This window comes from Leptonotus elevatus, chromosome 10 (assembly GCF_054856555.1).
Source record: "Leptonotus elevatus isolate MCC_2025b chromosome 10, RoL_Lele_1.0, whole genome shotgun sequence".
Taxonomy (NCBI): domain Eukaryota; kingdom Metazoa; phylum Chordata; class Actinopteri; order Syngnathiformes; family Syngnathidae; genus Leptonotus; species Leptonotus elevatus.
Window position 1 is genome coordinate 16,832,656 of NC_141248.1, and position 25,257 is coordinate 16,857,912.

At 39.8% G+C, this 25,257-nt stretch overlaps 1 protein-coding gene across 11 annotated transcripts in view; it reads left to right on the plus strand.

The window, feature by feature from the left end:
* Positions 1-25,257, plus strand: part of atp2b2 (ATPase plasma membrane Ca2+ transporting 2) — a 91,594-nt gene that overhangs the window by 54,711 nt on the left and 11,626 nt on the right. For 6 of the 11 annotated variants that reach the window (XM_086086912.1, XM_086086910.1, XM_086086909.1 and 3 more), the window contains 13 exons: positions 558-719; positions 3,452-3,666; positions 3,751-3,993; positions 11,406-11,647; positions 12,659-12,893; positions 16,069-16,248; positions 16,327-16,414; positions 18,310-18,416; positions 18,815-19,006; positions 20,344-20,557; positions 20,681-20,892; positions 21,086-21,193; positions 22,655-22,837. In XM_086086912.1, the coding sequence (XP_085943038.1) occupies positions 558-719; positions 3,452-3,666; positions 3,751-3,993; positions 11,406-11,647; positions 12,659-12,893; positions 16,069-16,248; positions 16,327-16,414; positions 18,310-18,416; positions 18,815-19,006; positions 20,344-20,557; positions 20,681-20,892; positions 21,086-21,193; positions 22,655-22,837 (2,381 nt within the window). Of the gene's footprint in view, positions 1-557; positions 720-3,451; positions 3,667-3,750; positions 3,994-11,405; positions 11,648-12,658; positions 12,894-16,068; positions 16,249-16,326; positions 16,415-18,309; positions 18,417-18,814; positions 19,007-20,343; positions 20,558-20,680; positions 20,893-21,085; positions 21,194-22,654; positions 22,838-24,487; positions 24,672-25,257 lie in introns of all 11 variants that reach the window. The other 5 variants (XM_086086919.1, XM_086086917.1, XM_086086918.1 and 2 more) reach the window with 2 other exon arrangements.

Consider the following 25,257-nt stretch of genomic DNA (forward strand, 5'->3'; position numbering starts at 1 on the left):
TAGTTGACTCCAGGCTCACACGTGGTCGTTGATACTTTTGGCTCTCAGGTTACGGTCGAGTCTTTCAAAGTTGACTCTTATAAACTCTCATTTGGCTGTTGTCACTTCTGCTCTCATGTGGTTGACATGACGCTTCAGGCTGTCATGCAGCATGGTTGATATCTCCTCTCATGATGTAGTTGACACTAGATTGTGGTTGTGTCTCTACGCTCTCGTATCGTAGTTGACGCTCAGCTCTAATGATGCAGTTAACGCATCATTTTGTAGCTCATCGTTTTTGGTATATACTGCTATAAAAATTATTGGTCTGTGGTGTGTTATTGGATGCACATGTATGGAATTTCAAATCTAATCCTGCACATTTTTATGAGTTTATTTATATATGTTGGCCTACATGGTCGCATTGGTCATAGTCTTCCGGAAGGAAGGTGCATACTAATTACCTCCTGTTTCGATTTCTCCTCGCTAAACCCAGTCGTCCTTTTTCATCCTTATTCCATGACCTAAACTCACCGTTCCTGACTCTGCTCCTCGCTGTGGCTTTGTGCTCTTTACAGTGAAGAAGCAGGATGGCGCGGCCGCCATGGAGATGCAGCCTCTTAAGAGCGCCGAGGGTGGCGAGGAGGAGAAGGAGCGAAAGAAGGTCTCCGTTCCCAAGAAGGAGAAGTCGGTGCTGCAAGGGAAGCTCACAAAACTGGCCGTCCAGATTGGAAAAGCAGGTAAAGTGTGTGTATAATCCGCCATTTTTGTAGGCTGCCCTAAAAAAAATAATCATTGAGAGTGCCTTATTTTATTTATATTGCCTCTTTTCTAATTTGTTCTTATTTATTAAAACAACCTCCTGCCATGCTTAGGGGTCAGAGCGCCACCTGTTGCGTTGGCATGCACTTAACAGCCTGCTAAATGTGTTTTCTCATGGAGTTTTTAAAAATACTTTTGTACTTGTGGACCTACACACATAAATTTAGGGTGTGAAGGAGTGTGTGTGTGCACTGGCAGGCATTTTTAGCACAGCCAACATGCCCACATTGTGGGTGTCCTCTCTGCAGCGATGGCATGTAACATGCATGTAAAGTTTTTTTTAGCTAAGTACTTAAAAGTTGCATAAGAAAGTATTTTGGAGGGACTATTTTTGTGAAAAGCTTTTTGTTCTCCTGAAAATTCCTCAAAGAAAATCCTTGTTGTCATAGTGACGCCATTACATCAGCCAGTCGGCGTGAGTGACGGAATGAGGACGTGGTGTCAGAACAATGCAATGCTGCGGATAGATTAGCATACACTTGGATCATCAGGTGCTCTCGGCGCAGACTGTTTGGACTTTGTTCACTGCGGGAGCTTGTGATTGTCTCGCGTGTGGGTGCTTTATGTTACGCGTCGCCGTGCACTCTGCCTGACATCCAGTGTGGCGTGCCGCTAAATATCGTTTGAAGCTTTGCGAGGTGACTTGGGGTTCAACGTTGGGCACAAAATTATCCTCTGCAGCAGGACATATGGCATTGCATAGCTGTAATTCTGGCAAACACCATTAGTTGTCTAATGTTGTTCATATGTTGCCAGACAAGCAGAAATTGCATAGAACAGATGGATGTAATGAAGTACACAAGGGTTTTGGACAAACAGGATGAGCTGTCATGACCACAAACGTGCTATAAAATTGCTGACAGTTCCGAGGAGCAGAACGTACAAGAAGAGGTTTGCTTAATTAGCCACTTACTGCGTCACTTAGTCTAAAGAAGAGGGTAAAATGCACAGGGAAGACGTCCAGAATGAAGTACGTACACAAGGTCTTCCGGCTAACACAGCAGCTGATATCACGGGAGCTGCCGCCGTGACAACAAACATACAATGTTTACAGGTACTGCAATGACCTTGATTAATGAGCCACATATTGCTTCACTAAGAAGAAGAGTATACATACACCAACTCTTCTGGCCAATATGACAGCTGATGTTTACAATTGCTTGAAACAAAAATAACCTGCTTCATCAAGTCTAAAAAAGAAAAATAGAAATTGCATAGAGCAAGTTATTCTGACTACACTCCTGCACGAACCACCACATGACCACAAACAAATTGCGTACTGTTACGAGAGAGTGCACAAAATAAACTTCGATACCAAACAAAATGCTGCAAGTTGAAAGAAGAGGAGAAATATGTATTGACCATGAAAACAGAATGCAGTGTTCTGCGAATGGTACGGCAGCTGCTGTCAGACAACCTGCCTAAATATGCTAATGCTACCAGTTGCCTCGAAACAAAAATATAGTTATTGAGAGGAGTTCCTAATATGTTGTCTAAAATGTTCCAAAATGCAAATGACATCCACAATGATAAATACTTTGTGACATTAAAACCTCTTAAAGCTCATTATTATTAGAAGGGTAGAGGTAGACTTTTTGATGCAGGGCTTGTATTGCACCAAACTAGACTGTGTACAATGAGCAATGTGAAAAATATTTGTGTTTCCCCCAACAAGCTGCTTGTGCTATGGGAAAAAAGAAGAAGAAAAAAAAGATTCCCAGCAGTGGGAATTGCACACATTTGTCGACTGAGTTTAATCCAAATACAAAGACTGATTAAAGCACTTGTATGGTTGACCTTTTGAATTGGCGACTAAGCAAAATTATGTTTGAATGATTACGCTTTATATTTACTCTGCACTTGTGCTTGTTGCCGGGAGGCTCCTTGATTTATCTCTAAATCGGGGATGCTGCTGTAAAGATGTCACCTTTTAGTACAACCTGTTTTCCACTGAAATTGCGGTGTGCAGATGATATTGCTGCTACATGGCACTATGCATGATGTTATTCAGGAGAAAAAAAACTCTTAAAAATAATGCAGAATGACAATCAGATTATTTATATAAACAAATTGTATTTAAGACATTTTTTGTTTGCACTTGACTGGGATGCTTTGTACTAGGGAGGGGTGAGTACCTACACCGGACTTATTTGATGGTATCGGATACTCGTGGAGGCTACTGATACCAGCCGCTGATTAAGGCAAAACAATTAATCTGACGTCGAATAAGTCCTCCTCCTCTGTAGTTGGCGCTACAATGCAGCAGTTTCACATCATCTACATCAAAAAGATAGCCTGTTGATTTGTATTGTATTTATTTTTGTCATTTTGTAAGTAATGTTATGGTGCGGTTAGAGTTTCAACTGAGATATCAACCAGTTTTCGGGTTTCAAGCCCTGGTTAGTGTTTCAAAGTATTCTTGGGGTTTCTAGTTAGGATTGCAATGGTTAGGGTTTTAAATGAGGGCTTTTGAACCTGGTTCAGGGTTTTAATGTGGGGTTTCAATCCTGTGCTAGAGTTTCCACTCGTTCAGGCTTAAAATGAGGGTTTCAAACTTTGTTTAGGGATGCGAAGAATGATTTTCAAAGTGGTGTCAGGGTTTTAGTGTGTGTCTCCATGTCGTATAACACCGTGTGGTATATTTGCCCAGGGTTGCTCATGTCGGCCATCACAGTCATCATCCTGGTCTTATACTTCGCCATCGACGCCTTCGTCATCCAGAAGCGTCCTTGGATGACCGAGTGCACGCCCATCTACATCCAATACTTTGTCAAGTTCTTCATCATCGGCGTGACTGTGCTGGTGGTCGCCGTGCCCGAGGGTCTGCCGCTGGCCGTCACCATCTCTCTGGCCTACTCCGTCAAGGTGACCGACCGGCACTACCGCGCCGGCGTGTCTTTCTAATAGATCCGCCTTGGTAAAACGTTCTTTTTGGGTTTCGATCAACAGAAAATGATGAAGGACAACAACCTCGTGCGTCATCTGGACGCGTGCGAGACGATGGGCAACGCCACCGCCATCTGCTCGGACAAGACGGGCACGCTCACCACCAACCGCATGACAGCCGTGCAGTGCTACGTCGCCGACGTGCACTACAAGGAGATCCCCGAGCCGGGGGTCCTGCCCCCGAAATCGCTGGACCTGCTGGTCAATTCCATCTCCATCAACAGCGCCTACACAAGCAAAATTCTGGTAAGTAAAGATTTGTATTCACTGTTAATTTATTGATGTTCACGTCTTATTCACTGTTAATTCTATTCATTTGTATTGTTTCTGTGTTAAATGAAGTCATTGATTCGCAAAACTGCTCTACAAAGAAAAAAAACGAGCATTTTAGAGCTCTTTAACCAAAGCTTCTGTAGTTAAGAAGACTTGACCTTATGAGTATCTGCAATGAACTGCACACTTTCCTCTCCATCATCTGATGGGAGAGGAAGACTTTCATGCTGCGCCGCCACCGCCACCTTGGAGACAAGAAGGCAGTCAGGCAGTCAGGCAGTCAGGCAGTCAGGCAGTCAGGCAGTCAGGCAGTCAGTGTCCTTGGCTGCCTCTTTACATGCAGGAGGCTTTCGCTCAAACTTGTCACCTTGAGAGCACTTGTGTAATTTTGCTCCAATCTGACATTCAGAGTGTAGCAGACTGCAATTGGATCCAATCTGTCCAAGTGCAGCAGACGGTGCGCTCGGCGGATGGATGCCGGGGAGAACTTGAGAGATGGAGTCGTACATGAAATTGAATACCAGTTTGCATTAAAAAAATAAATAAAATGAAATCCGTCCATCCACTTACCCCCTACCTCATGCTGTCCCTTCAAAGTGATTCTCACTGGAAGCATTTTTTTTTTCAAAAACAGTCTACAGAACTGGTATGGCTGAAAAACCTATTAGCTGAAATGACCATTCTCGATGCACGCGGGAACAAGTTGTCGCAGTCGTTGAGACAGAATTTGTACAAAATGTTCCGCACCACATTATTTATTTGCTGCACTAGGATTTTACCACATTGTTCTGTTGACATTTTTTTCCCAGGCTTTTTACCTCAGCCTCTTTTTTTACTTGGCTTTTTAACACAAAAGTCACTTCTTCTTCTACTCCCTTACAGAGCACCTCTTCATATTCCTAACAATAATCACGCATAATTACCATGTGTGCCCATAGATGTGATGGGATTTAAAAAGTTGCTATTTTTGAAAAAGAAAAAAATTGTAAGGTTAGGCTCACAAGTTCATGTTTTTGAAGAATACAGTTGTAATGTTATGACAGTAAAATTGTGATGTAATGATTTTAAAGTAAAAGTTTAATGACGAAAGAAAGTCCCATTTTAATAAGTGAATTTCAAAAATACTACATACCAGATTTTTCGTGGCCTATGCCGATTCCGTTATTTGGCAGAGTAAAATTCCAATTTCCGATTGATAGGCAGATTAATTTGAAAAATATATAATATATAAAGAATTAAACAGCTTATGAATCATGATTTCATGCGTCAATTTCCATTGACATTTTGCTCCTTCTAGTGTTTGCCTTTGTCACCAGGGGCCAGTATAATACAGACATAGATAATACAGGAAGAAGAGTTACACAACTAAGTAATTAAGTTATCAGTAAAAAAATAAAATAAAAAAAAGGCAAAAATTGGATGACTCATAAGTTAAAGCACCATTGTACTATTCTTTGTACTGTATTGTTCTTTCTTGAAGCTTTTGTCTTCCCCTCAATTTATTTCATCTTTGTCTCATGACAAACACTTGATCTTTCTCGACAGCTCTCAAAATGTCATCAGCTTGCTGCTGTTATCCTCTGTCAATCTGTACCACATCTATTGCTTAGTACACCACTGGATTATTTCTTCTTCAAGATATTCTGAATGACATTATTTTTCCATATTTGCATTTTGCCCCAAAAAAAAGCTCCTGGCTTTCAGTGTTGGTTCTGAAATTGAGCGTAGACATTTACCGAGTGAGTTTTGCTAAGGTTGTGTATGAAATCCATGTGTAAATAATTGGACACGCTCAAAAAAGCTTTCTTCCACCCTTCTGTCATCCACTCACCTTTATATGGACAGAAATGAGTGACTTCATTTTTCTTACAGTTAAGTGGCCACACTTAATTCGAGGTCGGTTTGTAAGACTGCGAAGTGCTGCTGGTGTGCGGACCTTAAACAGCGGCCTCTGCCTTCACTGCATGCGTGTGTGTGAACAAAACGACACAGTAAAGCGCTTTGAGCACATCCGCTCAAAAAGCCCCTACACCACCACTTTGGCCATTCGCGAGCACAGACGAGCTCATCCATCCATACAAGCATGCATTAACACGCATACATGCGGAAATGTGAATACATTTATTCTTTAGGAGCTCTTGAATGAAGAAGAAACGCGAAGCATGCAATTAAGGAAGTTCATCCAGGAGCTGAAAAAAGGGACATTTTAGAGGAATATTTAGCTCTTAACGCCCCCACCAGTCACTCATTGCGCCGCCGGCCCTGGAGTTTGTTAGCTGCTGTGTTCTTATATAAGAGGCAAATCTTGTGGGATGCCAAGATGGCTGTGGAAAGTCTTTGATGGCCATCAAACACACGGCAGCGGCACAAAAGGCAAAGAACGTAATCTTTAATACTCGCATCAAGTCTCCTTACCACCTTGATGTCTTCGTAATCCAGCCACTATTTTGCCTCAAGTGGAGATGCGGAAGGCAGACCGAAAATATACTGAAATATGCCTACAAAAATCTAGACGCGAACAATTTTGCAAAATCGTGTAATTGTCATTCAATCCCAAAATAGTTTGAAAGTGTTTAACCTGGATTTTAAAGCATTTACACTCAGGGCTGACTTCACTTCTATTGCCATCTTATTTTATTTGTGTGCAGCATAACAGCTAAAAGCTACTTCACCATTTTTGCTTTGAAACCACTAATTGACCCAAATCTGCAGAACTCAGAGCCCTACTGGGTTTATATTCACTTAGCATTTTCTTTAATGTATTCAGGACCTTAACCGTTCAGTGATCTATAGACCAGTAGCAGAATTTTAGAAGCTAGTACTTAGTCAAGAAAGAGTAGAGCCGGGGTAAGAGTGCTGATGCCATATAGTGTCATCGTGCCAATACATAATTTCATATTTCTCATCCAACAAACAAAATAACAAACCTGACTTCAACTTCTTGCTGGCTTGCAGTACAGTACAACATATGTGTTGCATTTTTTATGGGCATCGAAAAGATAAGCAGGATTGTGAGAAACTGTATTGATTTCACAATTGAAGTGCCCTGTGATTGGCTGGTGAATTCAGGGTGGTCTCCGCCTCTCACCCAAAGTCAGCTGTGTAAGGCTCCAGCTTACCCGCAACCCTATAGTGAGGATAAGCAGTACAGAAAATGAATGGTTAGACAATTGTGTTACTGCTCCGTATTCAATATAAAATACAACATTCAGTTTTTTTCCTCGCCAAAGCGCCATCTTTGTGCAAAATTGCCACTGATGCTGATAAATGGCATTAAAGAACAACAGAAAGCAACAACAATGTGGTTTCTATTATGAAACATTGCTCATTTTGGCTCGGCACGGAGGTTCATTTGGGCTCCATTTGTCATCTGGAGTGTCTTGTATGAAAGCCACCCCCATGTTCTGATTAACATAGTTTGCTCATTCCCTCCGTTTGGGAATCTGCACCCTCCTTCTCATCAGAGTTGACAGAGCAACATCATCATCATCATCATCATCATCATCATCATCATATTGGCACTTTTTTGAGAGCTTTTCCCCATCTCACTGTGTTGAATCTGCACTTCCACTGATCAGTGCCATTGGTGATGCAATTTCTAATCATGCACCATTATGATATAGAAGCAAACGCCGGTATTACTTCCACGGTTTGTTTGGCGATAATCAGTGGAGCTTAAAGGAAAAGTAAACAAACCTCTTTAATGACATTGGGCCAGTCCGGATATTTCTCAGCAAAATGGCAAGAGACGTCCTCATGATTGGCCCGCAGGGACCATAACGCCTCTTCACAGTGAAAGTGATATTTATGTAGTTGTCTTTTTGCTCTTTTTACACACAATCTGATTCCACTTGTGTTTTACAAGTATCTCTTGGGAGGTTATTTTTGACTGCAGTAGAGGGAAACGCTCGGACACATAAAGGATACAGTGATGTGTCTTTTGTGGCAGGGGTTTATTGTTAACCCTTAAAGAGAGCTTTAGGAACATTTGTGCCATTCATGGAGGGATTTATTATTTTTATTTATTTATTTATTTTTACTTTAGAACCACATTGTCTGTGTTGAATGAAATGTGGGTGTTCTCTGTATGTTCCTCTCAAACGAATATATACAGTGTCAATCGTAATATAAACGACAGCAGAAAGAGCATATCAAATTGCACAGATAAAACAGTTAAGGTACAAAGCTATGAATATATTTTTTAATTTGTATTTATTTTAAAATCAGTTGCATGTTTTTAACGTGTCACCATGATGAAATTTTTTGGTCCGTTTTACTTTAAATGTATAGGCTTAAATATGAAATATTTATTTTATTTTGAACTTTATTTTAACTTTTTATTTGTAATTTTACTTAATTTGATTTGTTTTCATTCTTGAATGTTTCACTATGTTTTTATTTGAGCTTTTTTTTTTAAGTGTCATATGTTTATGTTTTGTGTACATTTTAGTTTGAAAAAATAATTTTATTGCATTTTTCTTCTATATTTAAATATATTTTTAGATATAGAAGTGCCTGAAATGGGAAGAAAAGGGAGCAGGAATTGGAGAACTAGAGCAAGCAGTGTCAGACAAGATGGTGACATGATACTGTTGGAGGGGAGGAGGGAGTTTGTCAGAGCGCACCCGAGTGACAAGTGTGTCCTCATCGTGGACTACGAGAGCGCCTCAGTGCCCTCCAGCGCACCTCCCGGCTTCAGCCCAGTTGGCCTGTCTAACTCATGCGAAGCGCTTGCGTATCATTCGCGAGAGGGATGGAGGGAGGAGAAGAAGGTCATTGAGAGGGAGGGGAGTGAATGAGAAGATCACCAAGGAGAAAGAAAAGAAGTGGAAGGAACAGGAGGCGTGGAGCAAGGAGATCCCCGTGTGGAACAGGAAGTCCGGTTGCCAGCTCTCCCTCTGGCATATGTCCTTGCCCGCGGGGACACCCGAAGACCAGGGAGAGGGCAGCTGGTCCTCAGCCCGAGCGGGACCTGAAACGTGCCAGCGGCAGCCCAGCCGTGCCAACGTTGGACTCTCGTTGCCAGCGAGGAAGTACCGACGTCCTTCAACCTCAGCGCAATCTCACAAAGCCTCTTTCACGGAGACATGCAGCATTTGAGTTGAAAATTCTGCATTTTGCCGCCTTTTGCACACAGCTAGGCGACTATTGCCGCAACTGTGTGTACTTATCGGGAAGACTTCATGGCTTTTTTTTGGTTTCGGTGGTGTTTTACACACAGGATGGAAGTTTTAAAAATCTACAAAATGAATCTCGTATCATATCATCCAACTCATTAACTTTAAATTAATACATAAAAACACATGCTGGTCACACAGAACACTTAAAGGGATAATTGACTCATTGAGCCATTTTCAACAGTTAGAAGATAATATTTTGTCTCTAATTAATAAAATAATGTTATCAAATTAATTCTGGACAAAATATTCATGTTTTACTGCTGAAAATGGAGTCAAGTATCCCTTTAAAGTGTCGGAACAACAGTGGAGTTTGAGCATTGTGAAATGTGTAATGTGATTCATATTATTTTATTTTCATGTGCTATTTGTCTGTAATGAATTCATCAAAATTAATTTCAACCCTTGTTCATTGCTAATGGCCTTCGGATGAAGTGAGTTGCTGGAATAAAGTCCACAAAGGTAACTGGATGTCGAGAGAAGAGCGAGCCGCCTCCAGAAAGAGCAACTCAATATTTGGACTTTCCGGGAAGGAAGAATAATGAATGTTGATTCATTTCGCCGCGGCCGTATTTACATGCTGTCTCCCCGCAGCTGCCACCAGCCAAGGAGCTCCAGCTGAGATGGAAACAAGAAATCACATAAAATGTTATCAATTATTAAAAATCCAATCACTTTTGTTCCAATTGGATTCATGTTTAGCTGGGCGGCAGGATAAAGACTTTACAGTGAGTGTGTGGTTAAAAAAAACAGATGAAGGCTCTCTCCTACGTGGTCGATAATGAGAGTAGTGGGACGCTGTCCGTCTTCGGCTAATGAACGGATGGAACAATTGTTCACATCCACACCGGCTGCTTTGTGGCACAGGTTACAAAATCACTTCACTTTTTACTATGTACTAGTGTACACAATAGGATATTGTACTAGTTATTAGCTTGTTAGCTAAAGATGTTGAAACTAAATGTACAGCAATACAAAAAAGATTATATCAAATTGTATTCCATTTCAATGTTATTTTCATCTTAACCCCAGAATTTTGCAAATTATTTTAGTATATTACAAGATATTTTTAATGCTTTCATACTGTTGATTATGTGTTTTCACAAAATCAGGCATATGTTGCGGAGATTAGTTTTCAGTTATTGACCAAAATACACAGTTTGGACAAAAATGCAAATTTTGAGATTTTCCCAAAAATAACCTACTTGCGTCGTGTGTGTTTTTAGCCAGCTGCTAGCTAGTGGGACTCACAAATCTGTCTCAAAATAACCCGTAGTTCCTTGCCTCGAACGCCATTCAGAAATGATTTATTTAAACGGAGATAGCAACCAATAAAAGTCTAAATACATCTTAGTGTGACCCTCCGGCTCAAAATCTAACATAAGACAGAAGATAAAAAATATCTTAATTCATTAGAATAATTAGTCACTAACGGGAAATTATATTTAATTATCTTTGCTGCTATTTGTATTGAATTCACCGGTGTGCATTGTGCTATTTGACCACTGTGCTAATGGTTTGGCAAAGCAAAGTGAAACAGAAGAGGTATAATTTATTAACTTGGTAAAAAAACAATAGTAAAATAAACAGTGGGTCGCAAAAGACAAGATGCTAAGCTAAGGACACCTTCCTTAGCTTTAGCTTAACGTCTTGTTTTATAACAAACAGTGGAACACCAATATCATGCAACACCTTGATTTTAATTCTTAATCCTTATTTTATTTTTAAATAGAAGGTATTTATTTTGTTTTTATGGTTACGCATGCAGCAGGTCACACTGACCCTTGAGCATTTTTAATGCACCAAAGAAACAGGAGGAGGGTAGAAGCAGGCTTTCTTGATAAATGTGTGCAAATGACAGCATTGCTCGCTATCCTAATGTGATCTTGAGACGAGCAAATGTGCAAAGCGACAGTGAAGTGCCTGCGATGTTGACGTTAATGAGATTTGTGTTTCGGCGCCGGCTGAAAGGGAACATGTATTAAAAGAAGACAGGCTGCGTTGCTTGTGTATTTCTTTATTTGTGTCAGCTATATTTTTAGTCACTGGGAGATTAATGTGAGCTTTGCAACAATATACGATGCTCACATAAACCAACATGGCTTTGGTGTGATAATACAGAAGTTGTACTTCTTGATCAAGATGCTTGGGAAAGAAAAGCAGGAACATTTGATTTGATCTCAGAACCTCTCTTCTGCGTCCCCGCAGCCCCCGGATAAGGAAGGCGGCCTGCCGAAACAGGTGGGCAACAAGACGGAGTGCGGCCTGCTAGGATTGGTGCTGAACCTGAAGCGAGATTACCAGCCAATCAGGAACCAGATCCCCGAGGAGAAGCTCTACAAAGTGTACACCTTCAACTCAGTGCGGAAGTCCATGAGCACCGTCGTGAAACTGCCTGACGGGAGCTTCCGCATGTACAGCAAAGGAGCGTCAGAGATCGTCCTCAAAAAGTAAGATTATCTAGTCAACTGCAGATGGGATGAGGTGGGCACAAGTTTGTCCACGGGAACATTTGCTGCCACTATACATAACATTTTAATTCATTAATAATTATCCACACAAAGTAAGATCATCTACTTTGCATTGGCACGTAGCCACTTAACTCATTCACTGCCAGCCATTTTCACTGAAGCAACCCCCTTCACTCCCGGCTGTTTTACTGGATGTTGACTGATTTTGCAAGGCCTACAGAAAATTGTGTTCTATTGCTATAAAAAAAACATGACACTTACCCCAAAAAAAGGATTAGAGTCTCTTCTTTCATCAGGAAACAAAAGTACATTTGTATCTGTTTCTGTTTTGCAGCAATTAGCATTAGAATATAGCTAAGTTTCATCACTATTCATAAACCTGTTAAAAACACTGGGAAAAAGAGCTTGTTGGCCCTGGCTGATCTCCCTTTACTCTGCTGCCACCTGCTGGCCGTTTTTTGTAATAACTACCATTGTTTTAAGTGACATCTTCATGTCAGAAGCTGCATCAAAGCCTTCTGTATGTTAAAAACATAAAAAAATTATATGTTTTTGGGAGTGAAGGACAAAGTATTAAAAAACATATTTATACATTTTGGGGTTTGAATGCATTAATAACGTTTTCTTTACTATTTGCGTAAAGGCTCTGTCCCTCTTCGCATTACTATATTATGAAAATGCATATTTCCCACAAATATGGAGCGACCACATGTCAACAGTTTAACGTACAGGATCACCTTTCACTACTCCACAGCAAACTTGTTTAAATGCAGTTGACGCCACACTTTCCTTCATTTCAGAATCTGTTTCATGATTTGGTGCTGCTGTTTTGGTTAGCAACAGAGTTCAGCCGTTAACTTTTGGACAACCATATATGAACAATCTATGAACTAAGATACAGTTACTACTCATGTATTTCTTGTACTTCCTATGCCTACAGTTATATCATGTCTAAACACCATTGATAGGTTTTGATACATTTTCATACAGATGCAACCACATCCTGAGCGAGGTGGGCGAGCCCCGGGTTTTCCGTCCACGGGATAAGGACGAGATGGTGAAGAAGGTGATCGAGCCCATGGCCTGTGACGGCCTGAGGACCATTTGCGTGGCCTACCGTGATTTCCCCAGCAACCCCGAGCCCGACTGGGAGGACGAGAACAACATCCTCAACGACCTGACGGCCATTTGCATCGTCGGCATCGAAGACCCCGTCAGGCCAGAGGTAGGGCAAGATTCCCGATCACTTTGTTCTTTTCAGGGTGTTCTAAGTTAATACGCGCACTAGGCCAAATGTCCCACAAAAAAAAAAACTGGAGCCGCAAAAACATTTGAACATCTTGAGTGAGGGAAACACTGTATATATAACTTGTTTTTGTTTTTTAGTGTTGCATTTATGAAATCAATGAACTGCTGCAGAGAACACAAACTTTTATTTCAGCACGTTTTACCTTTTTAAACTGAAAGTCTCTGCTTGCTGTTCCACGCTAGTTACTTTACACGTGCATTTCAGTAACCATGGTTACGGTTCACTCGCATCATCCTTTGATGCTGTTATCGTCAGTGTTGCTTTGCTTCGTGGAAATGCAAAATAATACAGAATAGCTAAGAAGAAGATGAGCTGGGTGCACAAATGGGATATTCTTAAGTCAGATGCAACAAAAGACACTGAAAGAGGCCACCGCAAACATCAAAATGAGAAATCGGGCCGTTCCTCATTTTAAAAGGCTGCACGTGACAATTAAGATTCTCCCAAGGATGTTCTTAAGATTTAATAATATTTGTGGCATTGAACGCTCGGGCAATAATCCACAAATGTCCAAGGATGACTGTTTAGAGAATTTTTGTGACGACTGAGCCATGGATGTGTTGCACCTTGAGAAGAAAATTGCTTTCAAGTAACAGAGTATATGGACTCATATTTCAAGTTGTGTTTTTATTGCTGCATGTCAATTAACAGCGTTCATTACTTAAGAAGCAGCCAATTGAATTGCCATGCGGCGAGTCAGCGTTGCTCACAGTTTCTTATCTTTTTTATTTGTTTATCTTTATAGAAGTTATTATGTCACCGTCTGAAGTCCTTTCTTTGACTTATTTTTTTTGTATCGTTTGAAGTGTTACTAAAGCAAAAACAACGAACTCATCCTCCCCAAACTCTTTTTCAAAGGTCTTAGAGCCACGGGTGATGCAATAGATCAAACGATGAGCTGACCTAGCAGTGGAACACGCAGAAATGAATCATGGCTGATCTCAAATTTATTTAACCTTCAGTATGTTAACTAGTTCATGTCTTGAAAAAAATAAAAACATCCCACAAGTTAGCGGAGTAATGTTCCAGCCCTTGACATGACTCTGAACAAGACGAAGATCAGAAGCAGAGCTGTGCTTGAAGAAGTTATCTGTGTGCAGTGGGACATCTGACCTCGTTGGGCGTCTTTCGTGCAGGTACAGGAAAGCCGTGTTGAATTATTAAACCTCTTCTTTTCACCCTCTTCGCAAACAGCCCGCCTCACTCTCAGACCTCAGCTCTTTCGTCCCCTCGCTACCCCGCTCGTCTTCTTTTTCAATTAACCCAACTGTAGGTAGCTCGTTTTGATGACCGGCTAGCCTGTAGGGCTCCCTGAGAAAATTTGAGATGAAGGGGAAACTAAACAGAAAATATACAAAGAAGAATAACCTCTGGAGTTTATGACAATTGTGGCCAAGCAGAGTGTAATTGCTGTTCCAAAAAAATCTCTTGTTTTGTACCCATGTTGTGCTTTTTGCTGAACAATTCCTTTCTTATGACCAGCGGACATGAAGACAGCGAGAATATGAGCTGGGTAGATGAGAAAAATGTGGAACAACAATAACTTCTTTGGTTCGAAAAATGGAATAATAATATTCCACAGGCTTCTTTAGAACTTGCTGGTGAGCTGATCATTTGTATCAGATGTGTTGGAGGAGGGAAACATTTAAAACATGCAAATAATGTTCAAATAATGATGCTGAAATTAAACCCTCTAAAAGCGCCCAATCAGATTGCCTGTCGTTCTTACAGTAATTCATTAGGTCACTCTTGGAAAAGGGATTTTAAATCTCACTTTTTTTTTTTGCCTGGTTAGATAAAGGAATTACTTTCTCTATTTGGAATTGCAGTTTCTAGTTTGAAGTCTCCAAAGCGTTAAAGTCATGTGAGTGACACAAACAGATGTGAGCGTGTGAAATGTCCAGTTGGACCAAATGATACATAAATATTATACTGTTGGTTCACTCTGTGTAAACTGCTTCTTTTGTATGTCGTCAATCTTTTGTGTTTTTGTGTACGAGTGGCTTGTTTTAGCTCGGCTATATAATTGCGCTGGTGGGTTTCTCTGATATCAGTGCGGGCTTCCATGCCTTGAAAAGTATGTGAAACATGCCCAAGTGACTCGCGGGTCAAACGTATGCGCCGGTCCGCCTCTGTGTTTGTGGATGTGTGGGTTTGGAGAGCGCAGCTCGCCCACACTGACCTTTGCCAGAGAAGAGGACATGCTGGCTTCTTGCGTGCATCAATCTCCATACATAATATCTCCCAGCGGATGCACCATGCTGTCCCACATCACATGATCATACACGGGCAGTGGAGCGCTCGCCCCAAGAACTACGTGCACTGCATACTGCGCACGGTGTACTTGTATTTATGACAATGGTTCCGGTCTGTCATGTGAAGGGAATGTTCCCATTGGAGATCTGCCAAGTATAATAAACAAGAAACACATGGTTGAATTCCCTCATCCACATTCCAATGGATCTGTGTTTCACGTGAAAAATCTGTGATTCTTGTAATTGGCACCCCTCAAAAAGGTACTAATTGCCTAAAGGTGACTTCCTTTGATGATGGGATCAAATGGGATCATGGTCCAAACAAATTGTGACCTTAAAGTTTGAATATTTATTGACAATAATATGTTATATGTGACCTCACTAGTCTAAACATGACATTCTGATTAATATTACATTTGTGGAATATGAGTTATGAAGAAAAATCCATCCGTTTCTATCCATTTCAGGTGGCGGCCATTTTGCCACTTGCTGTCGACTGAAGATGACATCACAGTTGCTCCGGGCTCAGGCAACGACCAATCACAGCTCACCTATTTTCTAAAGCCGAGCTGTGATTGGTTGTTACCTGACACCTGAACAACTGTGATGTCATTTTCACATGACAGCAAGTGGCAAAATGGCTGCCTTCTGATAATGATGACAACTGTTGGATTTTGCTGCCTAACTCATATATAACACAAATATTAACCAGAATACTATGTGTAGAATATATTATTGTCAAGATTTTGTTATTGTTAGGTTTTTTTGGGGGGGGGGCTTCCCCTTTAAATGCCCACCCAAAAATGTAAATCTCTGTTTTTTGTGTACTTCCGTAGGTGCCGGACGCCATTCAGAAGTGCCAGCGTGCAGGCATCACCGTGCGCATGGTGACGGGCGACAACATAAACACGGCGAGGGCCATTGCCATCAAGTGCGGCATCATCCATCCCGGAGAGGACTTCCTCTGCATTGACGGCAAGGAGTTCAACAGGAGGATCCGCAATGAAAAAGGAGAGGTACGCTGCTGCCCGAGAGCGGAAGAGTTGACCCTGAGAAAACAAAACATCACTCACTCACAATGCGTTTGTGTTTAGGTGGAGCAGGAGCGTATTGATAAGGTTTGGCCCAAGCTGCGCGTCCTGGCCAGATCCTCCCCGACTGACAAACACACACTGGTTAAAGGTAAATACGCATTCGTCTTGATCACATCACTTGTTGCTAGGCGGAAATCACGGGGTGGGAGGAAGAATAGCACCGATGCAACAGTTATGCCCACCATGCTGTTTTCTTGGCGCAATTAGGAAACACTTACACACAAAAAAAAAGCTTGTTCGCTTTGCTCTTTATTGATCTTTTAAAATAAAAGCACACTAAAGTCATTGCCATCATGTTTTTTTTTCCCCCTTGGCGCAGAAAAAGAGCCAAGTTCATTTATACTCATAAATTTTCATTCCTCTGCATTAATTATAAAACACCTAGAAAGCCAAATTCAATATTTGGCATGGTGCAGTCATGCTGTTTCATTGGCACACAAAACCGCACTATTTAAGATTATGGGCGAAGTTCATTTATACCAGGCGACTTTATTCTTGGGATGTTACAGCTTTTTTTCTCTAGAAATAAGACTTTTTAGTGAGGGGGCTAAAAGGGTTCGTTCTGGAAAAATATGACTTCAGTATTGTTCTGTACAACTTTTTCCTGCAACAAAATGAGACCATACAAAACTAGACTTTTGTATATCTGGACCCTTTTCTCAAAACAAATTAGACCTTTTAACTTTATTTTTTACTTTATTATCATAAATCACAACTAACCACATTAATTTTTCAAACCAATCCACTGATCTTTATTATAAAACACATGATTGGCCACTTGTTTTTCTTTGTTTCCCTTTAGCACTAAAATGATTTCCAAAAACCACAACATTTTATTTTCAAGGGCCGAGCTCATCTCAAAAAGCCCAATAGAATATTTGGCATGGTGCAGTTATACACCTATAATGGTGTTTTGTTGGCACAGAAATTAGTATTGTACATGAAACGGCACTATTTAATATTATCGGCCAAGTTCATTTACCGGTATACAACGCGACAAAAAAACAAAACAAAAAGACTTTATTCTTGTGTGTATGGCCTTTTTTTTTTTTATCCCACTCCTGTATACCGGTATTTGTATTTTGACTTTTCTTGACAAAAAAAAATGTCTCAAGAATTTGACTTAACAACATTTTTTTCTCAAGAATTGGATTTAACAATATATTTTTTTACTTTATTCTTGAAAAACACAACTATTGACAATGCATTCATTTTGCAAACCAATTCACTGCTCAGTATTGATGATACAGCACAAAGTTGGCATTTTTCTGTGCATTTTTCCTTGGCAATATTTCAGATTAGGAGCTAAAATAATTTATTTTCATATATTGTCACTGCTTTGTATTAGGGCCGCTGGATTATAAAGAAAATATTAAATTAAGTTATATTAAATTTCAGTGCCCTGCGATTGGCTGGCAACCAGTTCAGGGTGTACCCCGCCTACTGCCCGAAGCCAGATGGGATAGGCTCCAGCGACCCTTGTGAGGAAAAGCAGTTAAGAAAATGGATGGATGGATGGATATATTACATTTCTTTGAAACACAATAATTACGCCTTCCTTTTGGACGAAACAAGATATACTAAATAAGTCATTTTAAATTTTAAAAAAAGGTGCAAGTATATAGATTTAAAAAACTCAAAATTAGTATTAATAATCATTTATTTTTGTTTATGATTATTCCGATTTTGTAATTGTGGAGTGTAATAGTTGAAATTGTAATTGAATTTATTAGCATGTTGTAGTTATACTCATCATCCTGTGTCCTTGGTGCAGAAATTACTACCAAAAACATCAATATTTAGATCATAGTCACCTTTAATAATGAGTTTTCATTGCTCTGCATACATTATAAAACCCGTACATGCGATACATACATGTCAGTGTAACTCACATACAGCACTTTTGGTTTTCTTTTGGTCCAATTGCCCTTTTATAGTGTACTGTGTAGACACAAATAACATGTTGCTGTGTGTGTGTGACAGGCATTATTGACAGCACCATGGTGGAGCAGAGGCAGGTGGTGGCGGTGACAGGCGACGGGACCAATGACGGGCCGGCCCTGAAGAAGGCTGATGTCGGCTTCGCCATGGTAACCAAAACTATTTTCCCCCTTGAGATAGATCTCACTTCACAACTGCAGATGTATCTTCTTCACCTCTGCGGTCTGTGGGGTTGCCCCTGTAAAGATGATGAGCTCCACCTAGTGGAGGACAGAAGACACACACCATCACTGCAGTGGATTATTAAACTATTGTGTCTGTGGCATAATCCATTTTGTCATACAAAGTGACACTGTGCCGATTTGTAAGGAAGTCTGGAACAGATTATTCACATTTAAATAGCTTTGTCAGATGTTACTTTTACTTTAATAATTTGCTATTTACTTTTTGTAAGATGCGGTCCACTTAAAAAATGGCTGCAATTAGTAGTTTGAACTTCCCTGTCATAGACGTTTGGTAAAACGGTTTTCCTACGCTTCTCCCCAAGGGCATCGCCGGCACCGACGTGGCCAAGGAGGCGTCCGACATCATCCTGACCGACGACAACTTCAGCAGCATCGTCAAGGCAGTGATGTGGGGCCGCAACGTCTACGACAGCATCTCCAAGTTCCTCCAGTTCCAGCTCACCGTCAACGTGGTCGCCGTCATCGTGGCGTTCACGGGCGCCTGCATCACTCAGGTACGGACGGATGAGCTATTTGTCATGCGTGAGGATGTAACTGGATAAGACTTCTCAGTATGTCAGTATGCTGCATTGCAGTTTTATTCCACTTCATTTATCCATTCATTTTCTATAGCGCTTGTCGTTGTTCTGATCTCAAGTGAGCTGGAGCCGATCCAAGCTGACATTGGGTAAAAAGCATGGTACAGTCTGTACCGGTCGCCAGCAGCACATATAAACAAGCGTTCGCACTCACATTCACACCTACTAACAATTAAGAGTCTTCAATGAAACTCACATGCATGTTTTTGGAATGTGGGAAGAAGCTTGAGTACCTGGATGAAACCCATACAAGCAGGTGACAGGCCGTATTAAGTTTGAATTGAATTAGCCCATTTTCTTCCTGATTTTTGGGCGGCAAAGGGGCGCTTGTGGGGACATGTAACGCTCAAACTCAAGCTTTTATCTTTGTAAAAAAATAAAAATAAAATTGCAACTATATTCTCAAAAAATAAAACTTCTCCTATGATAATGACTCTTTTACTTCCAAAACGTCATACTTTATTTTTTCTGGGTTGGCTTTTTTTTTTACTATGATTATTTTCTAATAAAAAAAAAATAATAATCTTGAAAAATGCTGCATTTATCCTATATTGTATGATTTTATTCGTGTAATATTAATTCAATATAGATACTTTTTTCATCATAGGGAAAAAAGCAAAACTTTGTTCACAAAAAAATTTAACTTTTTATAGGATTATAATTGGTTCTCCTCCAAAACGTCTACCTTTATTAACAAGGTTATGACAAAAAAATTGACTATGAATCCTTTCTAATGACTTTTTCCCCTCAAAAAAGTAAAACGTTATTTTCATAAGATTACAACAAAATCTGTTTATAATGACATTTTCTTTTTCCAAAAAAAAACAACAAATCTGACTCTACTCTCATAAATTATGACATTTTTATTCTTATGAAATTATACAGAAATTAACACTTTTATAAAAATCTGACTTTAATATTGTATTCTTTATTACCTTACATGTTAGGTCCATTAACAAGTGTGTGAGTGTGATTCTTTGTTTATCTGTGTGCAGTTATTGACTTGCAACCAGTCTGAGGTGTAACAAGATGGATATCTTTTCGCAGATTTGTATCTAATTTATATTTAAGAGAATAACATGTAAGGAGCTGTTACTGAGCTACAAATGTATATCACAGGCTGCTCCATAAGATCAAATCAAGTGAAGCAGCATAAAAGTAACCACAAAGCAATTGGACATGTTGATCATGACGAGGCAGCTTGTGTTAGTATGTTTGTGTTGATGGTTTAAAGTTCCTCTGGTGCTCCTCAGGACTCGCCCCTGAAAGCGGTGCAGATGCTTTGGGTCAACCTGATCATGGACACGTTCGCCTCGCTGGCCCTGGCCACCGAGCCACCCACGGAGTCCCTGCTCAGGAGGAAGCCGTACGGACGCAACAAGCCTCTCATCTCCAGCACCATGACCAAGAACATTCTGGGACATGGAATCTATCAGCTCATCATCATCTTTCTCCTCCTCTTTGTCGGTATGAACTAAAGATTTTTTCACACTGCGCTTAGCAATTTAAAAAAAAAAAAGTCAAGTATCTAAGATTAAAGTGGTCTACTACATTTGTTTGCATGACTTCACACTATACTTTCCTCCACAGGTGAGCAGATCTTCGACATCGACAGTGGCCGCAACGCGCCCCTCCACGCGCCCCCATCGGAGCACTACACCATCATCTTCAACACCTTCGTCATGATGCAACTCTTTAACGAGATCAACGCTCGCAAGATACACGGCGAGCGCAACGTGTTTGACGGCATCTTTAGGAACCCCATCTTCTGCTCCATCGTTTTTGGCACCTTCGCTGTACAGGTAAGCTACTTATTGTCGCACTTGTTTGATAGTCAAATAAAACTGCCTGTAGAGTTTGTTAAGTTCTTCTTTTTTTTTTTTTCTTAAAAGTTAAGTTAAGTTCTTTTTAAGAACATCATTTCATTTACACTTACAGTATACTAATTCTAAACATGTTCTGTTGTATGCCTGTTATTTTTAATTTTATGTTTAGATAATAATTGTACAGTTTGGAGGGAAGCCATTCAGCTGCCAACCTCTGGACCTGGAGAAGTGGATGTGGTGCGTTTTCCTCGGCTTGGGGGAGCTCGTGTGGGGGCAGGTAAAGAACAAACCCAAAAAACCCGTCACAATTTCTCCGCATCAATTCGGAAAGCCCCTATCCATAACACAGATCATGTCCAGTATTTAGCTCACATTGGATATATCAGTTAAAAATATGTTTTGGGAACATGCAAAGCGAGCGTCATAATATTGAGACAAAATTTGGACTTTTAATGTTGGATTGTTAAGACTTTAAGTACAACTTTAGTCGAATAAGCTTCTGATGGATTTTTAAGTTTAATGTTGCTATATTATTATTATTACTTTTTAATCTCGGAAATACAATTAAAAACAAAAAAAATTAAACAATTAATTCTTGTGAGTACTTTTTTCTTTCAAAATAAGAATTTTTATCTTTATTTCTTTTTAAATATAATTCTAAAATAAATTGTCATAAAAATATGACTTGAACTGTTATATTACAATTTTTTTCAGCCCTGATATTAACTACCTTTTTATCACAAATAATTTAAACTAAAAAAATATATGGCTTTATAGTTCATTAGCATACACATTTTTTTACTTTAATATAATTTCTGATGTGAGGACTTGTTCCGCAAATATTTCTTTCAATTTCATTCTCAAAAAATGGGATTTCATTCTCATGATAGAATGACTTTCTGGGTGAACGGGTGTGGAGGGGGAAAAAACAGCATAGCCGTAAACCTATCCCAAAAAAAAGTGATCTTGTGCTCATCATTAGGACCCAAAATTATCTAAAAAAGGAAAAGAAAAGACTTAGAATATTATGTCCTTTTCCCCACAAAAAAGATTACCTTTTATATCATGAATTTATTTTCACATGATTGACTTTTCCCCCCCAATATATATAATATGCCGTACGAAGCAAATCAGCGAGGATAATATATCAATCAAACCATGTTTATTAGTTGCACTTAACATCTATTTGCACACACACAATATAAACTCGGGATAGACCGGCTATAAATCTAAAATCATTTTAATCTCAGGGAACTATTTATTTAAGTTTTCAGTTACATTTATAGAGATGCTGCTGACCTTGGGAGCCCTCTGAACCTTTTGTTTTTGTTCAACATTAAAACAAAGAAATGTGAAAGTAAGATTTCAGGTATTTAAAAATTTCGGGAAAATAAATATTTACTGTAGAAGACTATAGAGAGTTGCCATTTAACTTTTTAAGATGTACTGATAACCTTGGGAGCTCCCTGAACATTTAGTTAGAAATTTAAAAGGATGTCTATTGTCTAAGATTAAAAAAATAATAATAATTCTACATTTTGAAACGTCTGAAAAGTTGGTCAATAAACATGCTTTAACACATTACAACAAAGAATAGGAAAAATGAATATCGGCTCCAAATATGGGTTATCGGCCTCCTTGGCTACTAATAATCGACCTCGGTATTTATTGCCCCTGAAAAAAAAAAACATATGGGTCTATCTCTAATATAAACATCGCTCCTCTCTGCGGTTCTCAGGTGATCGCCACAGTACCCAACAGCAAGCTGCGCTTCCTGCGGCGGGCCGGCCAGCTCAGCCAAAAGGACGAACTCCCGGACGAGGACTTAAACGAGGACAACGAGGAGATCGACCACGCGGAGAGGGAGCTGAGGAGAGGCCAGATCCTCTGGTTCCGGGGACTCAACCGCATTCAGACTCAGGTGGGGTGCTCAATCGCAGTTTTAAGCTACACGTCGTCGTCACCTATGAAGTCTGAATTACACTCAACTTTTATTACCCTAGTCCGCAACGGAAAAATGTTTGCTCTCAAGATGAGTTAAGTTCACAGACACGCGGCTCTCGCTCGGGGTACGGAAATGAAGGCCCCGGTGGACCCCCAAGAAGATGCTTCTTGGACCCTGAGCTCTGCAGACCGTTATCACTGTGATATTCAATACAATCTAACTGTTGTGTACCGAATGGTTTCATCTCACTGTGTGTTGCTGATGGTTCAGGGTGGTGCTATCACATCGCAATGGTAACAAAGGTCGACGTCCTGCAGGGGCTTCATCAAGCAAAAACGGTCGAAACTTATTTGTATACGCACATTAAATTAATTAAACTGTGTTGCTTTTCAACACTCACATTCAAATAAATGTGTAACATTGAAAAATGAATCACTGTACAGTCAGACTTAAACAAGCCGTTAAAATGCAAAAGAATACATGCCAGCAATGTTATTTTAGTTAAGGAAAGCTAACGAAAACTAAAACTAAAATTAAATTTAAAAAAAGGAAAATGTTTTTAAAATTTTTTTTAACTAACAAACTACATTTTATGTTTACGAAACTAACTAAAACCAACTATAATTATAGCGAAAATGCCCTTCGTTTTAGTCTTTGGTCATTAATTTAAAGCATGAGCCTTTGGGGATGATCTTAAATGTGATTTTAAGTAGATTTATTTAACCGGCATACGGAACGTTTGAACGTGTGTCACACAGAAGTGACGTCATCGAGCAGCAGCTAATAAAAAGCACCTTCAGATGACGTCGCTCCAAGGCGACAATTTTGCGGGGTTGACTTTTGGCTCCAATGGCTCGGCTCGCCTGCTAATTCATTTAACTCACCTGAAATAAGGTAAGAAATGAGTTACTTTTTTCATTTTACCATGGTGTTTATTAAATATTGCGCACAAGTAATACACATTGGGAAAAAAATGAAAACTAATACTAAAACTAAGCATTTTTTTTAAATAATAAAAACTAACCGAGCCACCCTGAAAACGATTTAAAACTAACTAAATTAAAAAAACTAAACTCAAAATAAAATAAAAGCTAACTAAAATGAACATGCCAGCTAAAATGAAAATTCCAAATCTATAATATAACCCTGCTGCAGACAGACACAGGTTGACTTTTTGGACAGCGACAGTTTTAAAATCCCGACTTGATCCCAATTTAAAATAATAACATTTAATAGACACTTTTTAGAGAGGCCAAAATTAAGTGAAATCATTATTGATGCCTTATATAACATTATTTTAACTGTTGTGGTTTATACTTCGCTACTAGCCTTTCAGGTTTTTGCCACTTAATTTGGTTACATTAATAAATAAATAAATTACAATTGGAGGTTTCTGGTTGATAAATCAAATACAGTTATAACAAATATAGATTTGTTTTAGAGGTCATTCAGAGAAGCAATGAGTGTGAGCAGAAAGCATTTTGCCGAGATGATGCAACACCCTGACCTTCAGCCTCGTCTCGTCACAATCGGGACATTTTGTGCTTTGTTGATGTCCCTGGCCTCGCCGCGCTCACCCCGAGCCGCCATTTGTCCTCTCCTGTCCCGCTCTCTCCTCCCCCGCAGATCGAAGTAGTCAACACCTTCAAGAGTGGCACCTCCTTTCAGGGGGCGGGAGCTCTGAGACGCCAGTCGTCCACCACCAGCCAGAACCAGGATGTAACCAATGTTTCTAGTCCTAGTCACGTGTCCTTGTCCAATGCCCTTTCCTCTCCTACAAGCGCTGCTGCTGCTGCTCCGTCTACTGGCCGTGAGTCAGAACTCTGTCAGTCTGCTTGTCTGTCTGCTCGCATTCAGGGACGTCAGCCCCGTTAATGTTGAAAACATAGTGGAGCCTCCAAAGTTGAAAACACTAACGTAGTGCTAGGTGTAGGGATAGACCGATTATCGGTGCCGATATTTGGCATTTTGACAAATAGCGGCATCGGCCTTTTTACGTATCTGAATCTGATTGAGCGGGAATGCTTGCGGAGGTAGCGAATTGAGGGTTTTCATCAGGATTTGTAACAGTTTTTACTATTCAGACAAATTTTCACTGTCTCAGAAGATCTTATAAAGCGAACCCTGTCGAAAACCTCAATTTAGCTATATTCGCATGCTTTGTCGCTTAATGAAAAAAAAAAGTTTTTATTTATGGATTTATTTAAATATCCACTTTATGAAAAATGATGCTGACACTGGGAATTCCCTACATTTTTTTATTTGTTTTAAATAATATTTAAAAAAGATATAATAAAAATAAATAGATAAATAAAAGAAAACTTTTTTTACAGTAGAAAACTTGTGATATACAGAGAACCTTTTATTTATGGATTTTTTTTAATTTCTACTTTATG